The 14150-nt window shown below is 42.0% G+C and overlaps 1 protein-coding gene across 25 annotated transcripts in view; it reads left to right on the forward strand.

Annotated features, from left to right (window-relative positions):
• KCNMA1 (potassium calcium-activated channel subfamily M alpha 1) overlaps nucleotides 1-14150 on the forward strand; it is a 752929-nt gene that overhangs the window by 664730 nt on the left and 74049 nt on the right. For all 25 annotated transcript variants that reach the window (XM_065894779.1, XM_065894755.1, XM_065894756.1 and 22 more), the window contains one exon: nucleotides 12929-13052. In XM_065894779.1, coding sequence (XP_065750851.1) covers nucleotides 12929-13052 — 124 coding nt within the window. The remainder of the gene's footprint in view (nucleotides 1-12928; nucleotides 13053-14150) is intronic.

Consider the following 14150-nt stretch of genomic DNA (forward strand, 5'->3'; position numbering starts at 1 on the left):
GAAATGGCTCAATTTTATCAAGCCTCCCGTTTCCCAGGGAGACTTCTGCAGAGATGGCCTCAATCTAGATGGGACGCTTGTAATGATAGGAAGGGCCTTATCACGTGATGAGAAACGAGGTCCTGAAAATCAAGCAGGGGAAAGGATGCAATTTTAAAACCATTTGGTAACTTTCCTCCCTTTTGTTCGTCGGTTTGGTTTGGTTTGTACTTGCACTTTAATGTAAATTTCTGAAGTCCAGCATCGAACCCACTGCCACACAAAAAAATTCGAATTTTCCTCCAAGAGGAACTGTGCTCTTTAAAATATAATGCCACCTTCTTCACAGCAGGTTTGCTAGAAAAGAGATTTGTGGTTTTGCTTTAGGCTGTTGTCTTCAAGGCAAGCTTTTTGTGTGTCTGCTGTAGCTGGGCATTCAGTTCATTTCCTGAGATTAATTGATGGCAAGCGGCATTCCTTGCTCTGCAGACCCTCAAAACAATGATCTTTTATTCTTTTCTTGAAGTGAGGTATGCTTAATATCTAGCTGCGGACTTTGGAGGTCTGAGCTGAGATTCAAGAAGCATAGCTATGAAAAATTTAACTCACTGGAGCTCCTCGGTTGTTATAAAAATGTGGGTATTCCTAAATGGAGTCTTCAGATATTGGGACAAGACAAAAACTCACCCAGCCTTAGTTGATTATTGAGGCTCTCCTTAGCACATTGTCCTGACATGGGCTCATGGGGAAATTTTCTACTGATAATTCACACCAGCCGTGCATTTCATAAATGCCCGCCGTGCTGCTTTTCTTTTTTGCAACGTAGAGGGCAGTGTGGCTTGGGGCGCTGCAGTGGGGGATGAGCACGATCCAGCTGCCTCCTGCAAGTGGGAGGGGGTGAGATGGGGGCCACGCTGCACTGACTTCCAGTTAAGAAGACCTCTCTGGGCAAAGCAGTGTTCTCTTCCCGCTAACTGTCTTCTCTACATTACTTATCCACTCTGTTTCCCATCTGTACCAGTGGGTGATAATAACAGAAATTACCCGTAAGTATCATTGTGATGAGTAAATCACAAAATGTAGGTAAAAGTTTTAGCGCAGCAACATTTATAAGAGCTCAACCCATGTTGGCTAGTCATTTTAGTAGCAAGAGGAGGAGTCGTAGTCTAGTAGTCAAAGTAATAGGAGAACCCCACGCCTTTATTATTGAACCACTTTCTGTTTCCTGTCTCCTTTCACCATTGTAACAGCTACAAATATGTAAGTGAGTTCTCAGCAAAGTATAAAGAATGATAATAATAACAGTAGTTAACCTTTATTGAGGGCATGCTCTGTGTCAAGTTCTGTACTAAGTGCATGCCATGTCTTTACTCAGGCAATCCTCAAATTGAATCCATTAACTAACGATGATGTTTAACATTCCCATTTTACAGATAAAGAAACGGAGGCAAGGCACAATGTAGCAAGTAGTAGATGAGCCAAAACCTGATGAAAGACATTTTGGCTCTGGAGCCAGTATACTTAATCAGTAAAGAAGTAGGTGGTTTTCTGCCCTCAGTGGTATCCACTTCCAAACACTCCCTTGGGGGGTCAACTCTCTTGGTTCCACTGAACAAATTAACTGGCTAGTGTCCGGGTTTCTTGTTTTCTTTGGTTGGACTGTCATAAGTATTGATCCTCAAATGCAAGTTAAAGACTGGGGGAGAAGTTTCCTTCCAGATAGAGCAGATCCAATTGTGTACGTATGTGACCCAAACTCTTTCAGGAAGATACTGTGTCTTTCTGGCATGTTCCCATGTATTCCTAAACTGATGGCAGGACGCTTTTCTCCTTTAAATGAACAGCTGAGCCCTAAGGTGCAAGCAGGACAGCCAGGGTCATCAGTGGAGTGACATCTGGTACATTGTGCCCGTTCTTCTTTAAGGTGCGCTGTTGTATTAATTTGCTCAGGCTGCCATAACAAAGTACTACAGACTGGGCATGTTAAACAACGGACATTTATTTTCTCACGGTTCTGGAGGTTGGAAGTCCAAGATCAAGCTGTTGGCAGGGTTGGTTCCTTCTGAGGCCTCAAAGGAAGGATCTGTTTCAGGCCTCTCTCCTTGGCTGGTAGATGGCCATCTTCTCCCCATGACTTCACATCATCCTCCCTCTGTACATGTTTGTGCCCAAATTTCCTCTTCTTATAAAGATGACAGTCATATTGGATTAGGGCCTACCCTAATGACCTCATTTTAACTGAATTACCTCTTTAAAGACCATATCTCAAAATACAGTTACAGGGCTTCCCTGGTGGTGCAGTGGTTGAGAGTCCGCCTGCCGATGCAGGGGACACGGGTTCGTGCCCCGGTCCGGGAAGATCCCACATGCCGCGGAGCGGCTGGGCCCGTGAGCCATGGCCGCTGAGCCTGCGCGTCTGGAGCCTGTGCTTGGCAACGGGAGAGGCCACAACAGTGAGAGGCCCACATACCGTAAAAAAAAAAAAAAAAAAAAAAAATACAGCCTGAGATACTAGGAGTTAGGACTAAGACATACAAATTTTATGGGGGCGGGGATACAATTCAGACCATAACAACTACACAGCAGATACACTTCACCTCATAGTTTTACCCTAAAATAAGGTTTGTACGTTGGCTAAGTGGTAAGTGGCAAATGAGCCTTGAATCAATTATGGTCCATTTTGGGGGAGTTGGGATTACTTTCTGAGTTGAGGAAATATATAAAATAGTTAAGATGTGAAAGACAATATCTAGTATCTAGTATTGGGAGTATCGTTCAGGGAGGTTTCTGATGGCCCTCCTTCCCCCTGCCCCCCAACCAAAGCACTATTGGTTGTTGTGCTCCATGGCAAATGCTTGGGCTTTCTCCTGTTAATACAAAGTCCAATTTAGGAGAAGTTCCTGTAGACAAGTAGCCTAAGCCAGCCTGTGGCACTTACGTTGCTACAGGAACAGACATGGCAAAGAAATGTATCCTGTCTGGCCCAAAGTAGCTAGTGACTCTCATGTTGCTGAAATCAATCACGTTCCAAGCTTCCTCCCAGACGTCTAGTGAATCTAGTTAATGAGAAGCAGTTCTAGTAATCAGTCTTCAGTGCTTCTTAGCTCCCGTCTTTGCTCCCAAAACAACTTTTCTATGCTTACTCCATGCCCTCCAGCCTTTTGATACCCAACAGTGGTTCAGTATTTCCAAAATCCTTCCAGTCAGCACTCGTTCATTGAGAGAAGAGTGCTTAAAAGTCTTCTAGGCTCACCCAACATTTATAATGAAATTTATAATGAAATCCGATCTATATTCACAGCTCCTCAGGAATGTCTCAAATGATGAGAAATCCACTGCCTTGGGAAACAACCCACGTCATTTTTAAAATACCTTCCATTTGTATAACGTTCTTCCTTTCTGGAAACTTGAGTTTGGCTCTATCTAAATCCCTAGTCTGAGCTCCACTGGTCATAATCAGTCAAATCCATCTCTTCCACTTGACTCCCATCGCACATCTGAGGGCAGCTCAGGTCTTCTGTACCTCAGGTCAGGCAATACGACATCTCCAACCATGGTTTGGGGTGCCTTTCTTTGGCTCTTTTCTTTTGGGTCTCAATCATCTGAATGGCTCCTAGTCGATCATGACTATAATATGCTGAGATTCCTCCTTACCTTTCAGGGCTCAGATCAAAAGTTATCTTTTGGGCTTCCCTGGTGGTACAGTGGTTGAGGGTCCGCCTGTCGATGCAGGGGACGTGGGTTCGTGCCCCGGTCCGGGAAGATCCCACATGCCGCGGAGCGGCTGGGCCCGTGAGCCATGGCCACTGGGCCTGCGCGTCCAGAGCCTGTGCTCCGCAGCAGGAGAGGCCACAGCAGTGAGAGGCCCACGTACCGCAAAATAAAAATTAAAAAAAAAAAAGTTATCTTCTTTGCAAAGCCTTTCTTGATGTTACTCAAATACCAGGCAATTCACAGCTTTCCTGGTGTTCTCAGACCACCTTGTACATTCACTTTGCTATAACACTTACCACAGTGTATCACAACCGTTGATGGGCATTTTCTCTCTTGCTCGCTGTATTATAACTCTCTGACTAGGAACTGTACCTTCAACGTTGCAGTATTCTCCATTCCCGGCACAGAAGAGGGGATTCCCGCTTATTGATTGCTTTACTGATTCAAGAAACCAAAGTTCAAATTTCAGGTACCATGGCTGATCAGAAACGGAAATACCTTTGTTCAGGGAGGTTTTTGACAGTCTTCAGATCAGCCCCTTTTAGTAACATCCTGGATGACTTATATTTAAATGATCCGGGGCAGGCTGAGAGGCTTGTAGGAAGTACGGAGTGCAGCGTGGCTTACCACTGAGACTTCCCTGAGGCTTCTAGATGTTCCAGTGCAAATCCTGGCTTACAGCCCTAGTGTCAGATGATTCCTGGTGTACACAAATCTCTGCCCTAGATAATGAGGCTTGACATTAAAAAGCTGTCTTTTTTTCTTTTCACTGAGGGACAATTGATCATCAGGCTTGTTTATTTACTTTTTATTTTTTTTCAGTAGGAAACATTTTTTTAATAGATCTTTATTGGAGTATAATTGCTTTACAATACTGTGTTAGTTTCTGTTGTACACCAAAGTGAATCAGCCATATGCATACATATGTCCCCATATCCCCTCCCTCTTGAGCCTCCCTCCCACCCTCCCTATCCCACCCCTGTAGGTCATCGTAAAGCACTGAGCTGATCTCTCTGTGCTATGCAGCTGCTTCCCACTAGCTAACTATTTTACATTCAGTAGTGTATATATGTCGATGCTACTCTCACTTCGCCTCAGCTTCCCCCTCCCACCCTGTGTCCTCAAGTCCATTCTCTATGTCTACATCTTTATTCTGGCCGTGCAACTAGGTTCATCAGCACGATTTTTTTTTTTTAGATTCCATATATATGTGTTAGCATACGGTATTTGTTTTTCTCTTTTTGACTTACTTCACTCTGTATGACAGACTCTAGATCCATCCACCTCACTACAGATAATTCAATTTCCTTTCTTTTTATGGCTGAGTAATATTCCACTGTATATATGTACCACATCTTCTTTATCCATTCATCTGTCAGTGGACATCTAGGTTGGTTCCATGTCCTGGCTATTGTATATAGTGCTGTAGTGAACTTTGTGGTGCATGTCTCTTTTTGAATTATGGTTTTCTCAGGGTATATGCCCAGTAGTGGAATTGCTGGGTCATATGGTAGTTCTGTTTTTAGGTTTTTAAGGAACCTGCATAATGTTTTCCACAGTGGTTGTATCAATTTACATTCCCACCAAAAGTGCAGGAGGGTTCCCTTTTCACCACACCCTTTCCAGCATTTATTGTTTCTAGACTGTTTGATAATGGCCATTCTGACTGGCATGAAGTGATACCTCATTATAGTTTTGATTTGCATTTCTCTAATAATTAGTGTTGAGCATTTTTTCATGTGCCTCTTGGCCATCTGTATGTCTTCCTTGGTGAAATGTCTATTTAGGTCTTCTGCCCATTTTTTAAATTGAATTGTTTGGGTTTTTGTTGTTGAGCTCCATGAGCTGTTTGTATATTTTGGAGATTAATCCTTTGTTGTTTCATTTGCAAATATTTTCTCCCATTATGAGGGATGTCTTTTTGTCTTGTTTATCATTTCCTTTGCTGTGCGAAAGCTTTTAAGTTACATTAGGTCCCATTTGTTTATTTTTGCTTTTATTTCCATTACTCTAGGAGGCAGGTCAAAAAGGATCTTGCTGTGATTTATGTCACAGAGTGTTCTGCCTGTGCTTTCCTCTAAGTGTTTTATAGTGTCTGGCATTACATTTAGGTCTTTAATCCATTTTGAGTTTATTTTTGTGTATGGTGTTAGGGAGTGCTCTAATTTCATTCTTTTACATGTACCTGTCCAGTTTTCCCAGCACCACTTATTGAAGAGGCTGTCTTTTCTCCATTTTATGTTCTTGCCTCCTTTGTCATAAATTAGGTGACCATATGTGCATGGGTTTATCTCTGGGCATTCTACCCTGTACCACTGATCTATATTTCTGTTTTTGTGCCAGTACCATACTGTCTTGATTACTGTAGCTTTGTGGTATAGTTCAAACTTGAGGAGCCTGCTTCCTCCAACTCCGTTTTTCTTTCCCAAGATTGCTTTGGCTGTTCGAGGTCTTTTGGTTTCCATACAAATTGTAAAATTTTTTGTTCTAATTCTGTGAAGAGTGCCATTGGTAGTTTGATAGGGATTGCATTGAATCTGTAGATTGCTTTGAATCTGTAGATTGCTTTGGGTAGTATAGTCATATTCACAATATTGATTCTTCCAGTCCAAGAACATGGTATGATATATTTCTCCATCTGTTTATGTCATCCTTGATTTCTTTCATCGGTGTTTTATAGTTTTCTGAGTACAAGTCTTTCGCCTACTTAGGCAGGTTTATTCCTAGGTATTTTATTCTTTTTGTTGTGATGGCAAATGGGAGTGTTTCCTTAATTTCTCTTTCTGATTTTTTTTTGTTGTTGGTATATAGGAATACCAGCGATTTCTGTGCATTAATTTTGTATTCTGCAACCTTACCAAATTCACTGATTAGTTCTAGTAGTTTTCTGGTGGCATCTTTAGGATTTTCTATGTATAGTATCATGTCATCTGCAAACAGTGACAGTTTTACTTCTTCTTTTCCAATTTGTATTCCTTTTATTTCTTTGTCTTCTCTGATTGCCATGGCTAGGACTTCCAAAACTATGTTGAATAAGAGTGGCGAGAGTGGGCATCCTTGTCTTGTTCCTGATCTTAGTGGAAATGCTTTCAGTTTTTCACCATTGAGAATGATGCTTGCTGTGGGTTTGTCATATATGGCCTTTATTATATTGAGGTAGGTTCCCTCTGTGCCCATTTTCTGGAGAGTTTTGATCATAAATCGGTGTTGAATTTTGTCAGAAGCTTTTTCTGCATCTATTGAGATGATCATATGATTTTTATTCCTTAATTTGTTAATGTGGTGTATCACACTGATTGATTTGCGTATATTGAAGAATCCTTTCATCCCTGGGATAAATCCCACTTGATCATGGTGTATGATCCTTTGTTGTTGGATTCTGTTTGCTAGTATTTTGTTCAGGATTTTTGCATCTGAGTTCATCAGTGATATTGTTGTATAGTTTTCTTTTTTTGTGATATCTTTTTCTGGTTTTTGCATCAGGGTGATGATGGCTTTGTAGAAATTATTTGGGAGTGTTTCTCCCTCTGCAATTTTTGGGAAGAGTTTGAGAAGGATAGGTGTTAGCTCTTCTCTAAATGTTTGATAGAATTTGCCTGTGAAGCTACCTGGTCCTGGACTTCTGTTTGTTGGAAGGTTTTTAATTAGTTTCAATTTCATTACTTGTGATAGGTCTGTTTATATTTTCTAATTCTTCCTGGTTCAGTCTTGGAAAATTGTACCTTTCCAAGAATTTGTCCATTTCTTTGTGGTTGTCCATTTTATTGGTGTGTAGTTGTTTGTAGGAGTCTCTTATAATCCTTTGTATTTCTGCAGTGTCAGTTGTGATTTCTCCTTTTTCATTTCTAATTCTGTTGATTTGCATCCTCTCCCTTTTTTTCTTGATGAGTCTGGCTAATGGTTTATCAATTTTGTTTATCTTCTCAAAGATCCAGCTTTTAGTTTTATTGATCTTTGCTATTGTTTTCTTCATTTCTACTTCATGTATTTCTGCTCTGATCTTTATGATGTTTTTCCTTCTACTGGCTTTGGGTTTTCTTTGTTCTTCTTTCTCTAGTGTAGGGTTAGATTGTTTATTTGCGATTTTTCTTGTTTCTTGAGGTGAGATTGAATTGCTATAAACTTCCCTCTTAGAACTGCTTTTGCTGCATACCATAGGTTTTGGGTTGTCATGTTTTCATTGCCATTTGTTTCTATGTATTTTTTAATTTCTTCTTCGATTTTTCCAGTGATCTCTTGGTTATTTAGTAGCACACCGTTTAGCCTCCATGTGTTTGTGTTTTCTACATTTTTTTTCCTGTAACTGATTTCCAATGTCATAGCGTTGTGGTCAGAAAAGATGCTTCATACGATTTCAATTTTCTTAAGTTTTCTGAGGCTTGATTTGTGACCCAAGATATGATCTATCCTGGAGAATGTTCCATGTGCACTTGAGAAGAATGTGTGTTCTGCCAGTTTTGGGTGGAATGTTCTATAAATATCAATTAAATCTATCTGGTCTATTGTGTCATTTAAAGCTTGTGTTTCCTTATTTATTCTCTGTTTGGATGATCTGCCCATTGGTGTAGGTGGGGTGTTAAAGTCCCTACTATTATTGTGTTACTGTCATTTTCTCCTTTCATGGTTGTTAGCATTTGCCATATGTATTGAGGTTCTCCTAACATTTATAGTTGTTATATCTTCTTCTTGGATTGATCGTTTGATCATTATATAATGTCCCTCCTTATCTCTTGTAACAGTCTTTTTTTTTTTTTTTTTTGTGGTACGTGGGCCCCTCACTGTTGTGGCCTTTCCTGTTGCGGAGCACAGGTTCCGGACACGCAGGCTCAGTGGCCATGGCTCACGGGCCCAGCTGCTCCGCGGCATGTGGGATCTTCCCGGACCGGGGCATGAACCCACGTCCCCTGCATGGGCAGGCGGACTCTCAACCACTGCACCACCAGGGAAGCCCTAACAGTCTTTATTTTAAAGTCTATTTTATCTGATATGAGTATTGCTACTCCAGCTTTCTTTTGATTTCCATTTGCATGGAATATCTTTTTCCATCCCCTCACTTTCAGTCTGTATGTGTCCCTAGGTCTGAAGTGGGTCCCTTGTAGACAGCATATATATGGGTCTTCTTTTTGTATCCATTCAGCCAGTCTGTGTCTTTCAGTTGGGGCATTTAATCCATTTACATGCAAGGTGATTATCGATATGTATGTTCCTATTACCATTTTCTTAATTGTTTTGGGTTTGTTTTTGTGGGTCTTTTTCTTCTCTTGTGTTTCTCACCTAGAGAAGTTTCTTTAGCATTTATTGTAAAGCTGGTTTGTTGGTGCTGAATTCTCTTAGTTTTTGCTTGTCTGAAAAGCTTTTGATTTCTCCATCGAATCTGAATGAGATCCTTGCTGGGTAGAGTAATCTTGGTTGTAGGTTTTTCTCTCTCATCACTTTATGTATATCCTGCCACTCCCTTCTGGCTTGCAGAGTTTCTGCTGAAAAATCAGCTGATAACCTTATGGGGATTCCTTTGTATGTTATTTTTTGTTTTTCCCCTTGCTGCTTTTAATATTTTTCTTTGAATTTAATTTGTGTTACTTTGATTAATATGTGTCTTGGTGTGTTTTTCCTAGGGTATATCCTGTATAGGACTCTCTGTTCGTCCTGGACTTAGGTGACTACTTCCTTTCCTATGTTAGGGAAGTTTTCAACTATAACCTCTTCAAATATTTTCTGAGACCCTTTCTTTTTCTCTTCTTTTTCTGAGGGCCCTATAATTCGAATGTTGGTGTGTTTTTAGTGTTGTCCCAGAGGTCTCTGAGGTTGTCTTCAATCCTTTTCAATCTTTTTTCTTTATTTTGCTCCTTGGCAGTTATTTCTACCATTTTGTCATCCAGCTCACTTATTCGTTCTTCTGCCTCAGTTATTCTGTTATTGATTCCTTCTAGTGTATTTTTCATTTCAGTTATTGTGTTGTTCGTCTCTGTTTGTACTTTAGTTCTTCTAGATCTTTGTTAAACATTTTTGTATTTTCTAAATCTGTGCCTCCATTCTATTTCCTAGATACTGGATCATCTTTACTATCATTACTCTGAATTCTTTTTCAGGTAGATTGCCTATTTCCTCTTCATTTATTTGGTCTTACAGGTTTTTACCTCGCTCCTTCATCTGGGACATATTTTTTTGCCGTCTCACTTTTTTTTTTTAATGAGTGGGGTTGTGTTCCTGTCTTACTGGTTGTTTGGCCTGAGGCTTTCGACACTGGAGTTTGTAGGCTGTTGGGTAAATCTGGGTTTTGGTGCTGAGATGAGGACCTCCGTGAGCCCTCACTCCAATGAATATTCCCTGGGGTCTGAGGTTCTCTGTTAGCCCAGTGGTTTGGACTCGGAGCTCCCACCGCAGGAGCTTCAGCCCGACCCCCGGCTCATGAACCAAGATCCCGCAAGCCATGTGGGGTGGTTAAAAAAAGAAACAAAGTAAAAAATAAAATTAGACTAGGCAACTAATAGATATGTTAGAAAGAATATAAAAATAAAAATATAGATGAGTCAACAACCAGAAGGTACAACAGTACCACAATAGTAAAAAAGAGGAGGAGGGAAAGGAAAATTTAAAAACGGGGAAAAGGCCTTGGCTGTGGAGAGCAGGGTCTAAGCAAGGGTGAGGTTTGGGCGGTGGGTGGGGCCAAGGCTCAGGACCCACTGGGCTGGAAAAGGCCCTGGGGGCTGTGAAGGGTGGGACTTAGGCTCAACAGAACAGCAGGGGCCCAGGCGTGCCCCCAACCCCTGGTCTCAGAGGGTGGGGGACCTCACCTGGGTGCCCAGCAGGCTTCCTGGCCCGAGTGGGCAGGGCAGTCGCCCTCTGCTCCTCTCCCACTCCTCCGGAGGGCCCCTCCCGCCTGCCTCTCCTGATCTCCCCAGCCTCAGGGGTGCCAATCTTGTCTGGCCTCCACTTCTCCTCCCCTCTCAGTCCCCCCACGTCCTACCAGTTCATTTGGGGGTTCCTCCCGTCTCCTTGGGTGTCAGGGTCCTCCACCAGTGACCGGCAGGTGCCCTAGTTGTGGGGAGATGCTAACTCGGCATCTTCCCACCTTATTTACTTTTCCAGGATGAGGGTTGGAGGCCAGAGTAACCAAGGGATGATTGCTTCCCTAAAAGATAGGGAATCAAAAGGTATCTCCTCTCCCTCAAGGCACATATTTTCTGAAAGGAATTTTGGCCAGCTTACTACAGCATTTGCTTGCTTGCTAATATTATATGAATATAAATCCTGAATACACTGGGGGCAGGTCTCAGACCTCCCTGAGATAATACCTCCTCTCCAACCAATAAACAACCTGGCTCTGTATCTTCAGGACAAATTTATTAAGGTCCGCTTCCAACTGAAATACATTCTTCTAGGGCTGGGAAGAAAGAGTCCATTCTGTTCATTTTCTCAGACCTCTTCTTTATGGTGGGTCGTGGATATCTATAGAACTCTTAAAGAGTCTTCAAGGACAAAAATATTCAAATTTGATCTTGCCCTGATCTGTGACCCATTCTTATCAGCAAGTGCCTTTTTATTTTAGCATTTTTGACTGAGCTCAGTATTTGAAAGGTGACCTTCTGGTGTACAACACCTCTCACGTTCCAACAACCCATCTACCGAGATGTTGTTCCGAGCTAACTGTTCTTCTCCTTTTAAGATCAGATATGACAGTTCCTACAGTAATCTAGCGTGTTCATTGAAGATAACTTTGCAGGATGGCTTCACATGATATTTGTCATTTGGTGTAGCCTAAAAGAAAATTCTCAGGAATAAATACATGCAGTGAGAGTCTTCCCAGCTTAAGTGGGATTGGAAGGCCTATTAGGAGGGCCATGGTAGAGATCCTGAAGACTTAATAATAGGTCTCTGGACCATGTAGGAGGGATTGCTATCCCACTGTCTTTGTTCTGGACATACAAATGAGAAATACCAGAGAAATTTCAGAGGAAGAAGTACTAAGAACTAAATAAAGTTCACTCTTTAATGCTTGAAATAGATGGTTTCAAAGGTAAAATCACTTTACAGTAAATTTTGGAATTTCAACTCATTTTTATTTTCTATCTTGAATTGACAATATTATTCAGGGAAAATGGCTCCACTGCACAGATAGCCAACTATGCCTGGGACATTGTCCTAATTTTATGCAGTCATTCTTGTAGAAACCCAAATGCCTCCCTGAAAATAGAGGTGCAGAATCTCTATCAGAGATAGAATCTAGACAATGGATGTGGACCAAGATGCAGGATTATATTTCTTATGCTGTAAACTTGTTAGAGCTGCCTGATTCTATTGTAATTCTTGAGGTTATCGGTAAGGCTCTGCCCATCCACTGGAGGGGAGGCCTCTGTAGAGGCATCTTCCTTTTCCACCAGTAAACAAGGCAAGAGGGGGTGACTGTAGCTCTGAGAATTCAGGACAAGTTTATTAAGATGCCTCTGAGCTTGAGGCTCTCATCTAAGGAGTGTGGCAGTTGGGAGGTGAAGGTAGGGGTAGGGGAGAGCATCATTGGACAGTGAGTGCAAATACAGTTGTCAAGGCAAGGAGAGAGGGTGTTGTTTAGTATTGAAATCATGTATTCCAGATGTGAGCGTTTGGTAGTCAGTCTGCTCTGAAGTGACATGCTGCTGAATCTTTAAAGGGCTTCAGCCAGGGAGAGCAAAATCTGATTGGGCAAATTGCTAAAATATTTAAAGTGCAGCCTGTTAAAGCTTTTAGTGCGAAGAGCATCACGTCAGAAGTTGTAGTCAGAAGGAGCGAGTAATTGGCTTTCCGTCCTCGTGCCAGTCAGTCAGCATGAGGCTCTATTCCTGTTCCTTCCTCTTCATTGCCAATGCTAATAACAGCACTTGAGGGTGTGTGCATGTGTGTGTGTGTCTCATGGAGAGATTGGATAGCTGGTAAAAGGAGAATGGAAGCAGTGAGACATCCATAAGAAGGGAGACTAAATCCACAAAATGATGTGAAGTCCATTTTAGAAAAAGGGGAACGGGAGAGAAAGGCAGAATTACTCCCTGACAAAGGTCACCTGCGTGTCCAGGAGGCGGCGGGGGTGGTGGTTTGAGGTAGTTATCTTTCAAAGGATGGGTTCTGCAAGCCAAAGAGTGGCCTTCAGTGACAACCACTTCCTCTGCATCTTTCATCTCCTCTGAGATGTAACGCAGGGGGCACTTTCCATTTATAATTTATCACATTTTCCACTTCGGTTTTCCTGTCCTTTTCTCCCCAGGCATGACCCCTTGTTAATTCCCGGCAATGATCAGATTGACAACATGGACTCCAACGTGAAGAAGTACGACTCTACTGGGATGTTTCACTGGTGTGCACCCAAGGAGATAGAGAAAGTCATCCTGGTGAGTGACAGATTGCAGAATTGATGCCATCCGCTTCCGTCCCAAATTATGTCTACTAGGAATGAGATTTTCCTAACTGGATGGTGGGGTGATAGTCCCTGCGCCTGATATTTTTGATACTTAATATTCAGGACATGTATTGAAACGGCTAGAACTCTCATCAGAACATGACCTGAGAGTGGAATTTTCAATCACTGAATATGTATTGGCTCATTACCATAGGGTGTGAAATGCATCATGGGAGGCAGTATGTACCATAACTCCTGTGGACATGGCTCTGGGGCCAGAGCCTGCCTGTGCCATTAGCTGTGTGGCCTTGGACGAGTCACTTGAGCTCTTTACACTGTATCTCTTACGTGTAAGAAGGTGGAACGAGAATGACCTTAACTCATAGGATTGCAGTGAAGCTTAAAATCCATACGTTTTAATAAGTTTATAGGACTCCATAAACTTATATATTAAATGCCATGAAGAAATCTGAATGTCGCCTGCATTGCCGTTTGTTTATAACAGTGTCTTGTAGCCTTCTAGATAATTGACTTGCGTATTTGTCATCCTTCTTAGCACACGATGTAGGCAGGCAAATCACATTTGCTGATGACGACAAGGGTGACCATGGTCCACCTCGGGAAGGCTGGGGCTCAGAGCCCCGTTTCCTGGTTGACTCCTCTCAGTAGCAGCAGTGGGCTTCTTCTGGTCTGTCCCAAGAATGTCAGCATAGATAACGATCCATTCTACTCTTTAGACTTGTCCGATTAAGAGCTTTAAGCTTTAATGCCTTCATCTCCTACCGTTTATTGTCTTGCTAATCCATGAAAAATGGATTAATAATCAGGAAGTTCAGATGGAAAGGTTCTTTCTCCCTTGTGCTTTCTAATCCCCAGATTGCCGTGGCCTGCTCCTTTATGTCCACCAGGAAAATCCTATCATTTCTGATGTCATGGCCACCCTTCCTAAGAAAGGACTGTTCCAGTTCCTCAGAATGGCTTTGTGCTCTAATCCATTAGATTTTTCCCTGTGTTTTATCTGAACGTGTGTGTGATTTCTCAATTTAATTATAATCGAGCATTAAGCACCAATACGGCTTTGTGCTGGAGG

The sequence above is a fragment of the Phocoena phocoena genome, chromosome 16 (genome assembly GCF_963924675.1).
Source record: "Phocoena phocoena chromosome 16, mPhoPho1.1, whole genome shotgun sequence".
NCBI lineage: Eukaryota > Metazoa > Chordata > Mammalia > Artiodactyla > Phocoenidae > Phocoena > Phocoena phocoena.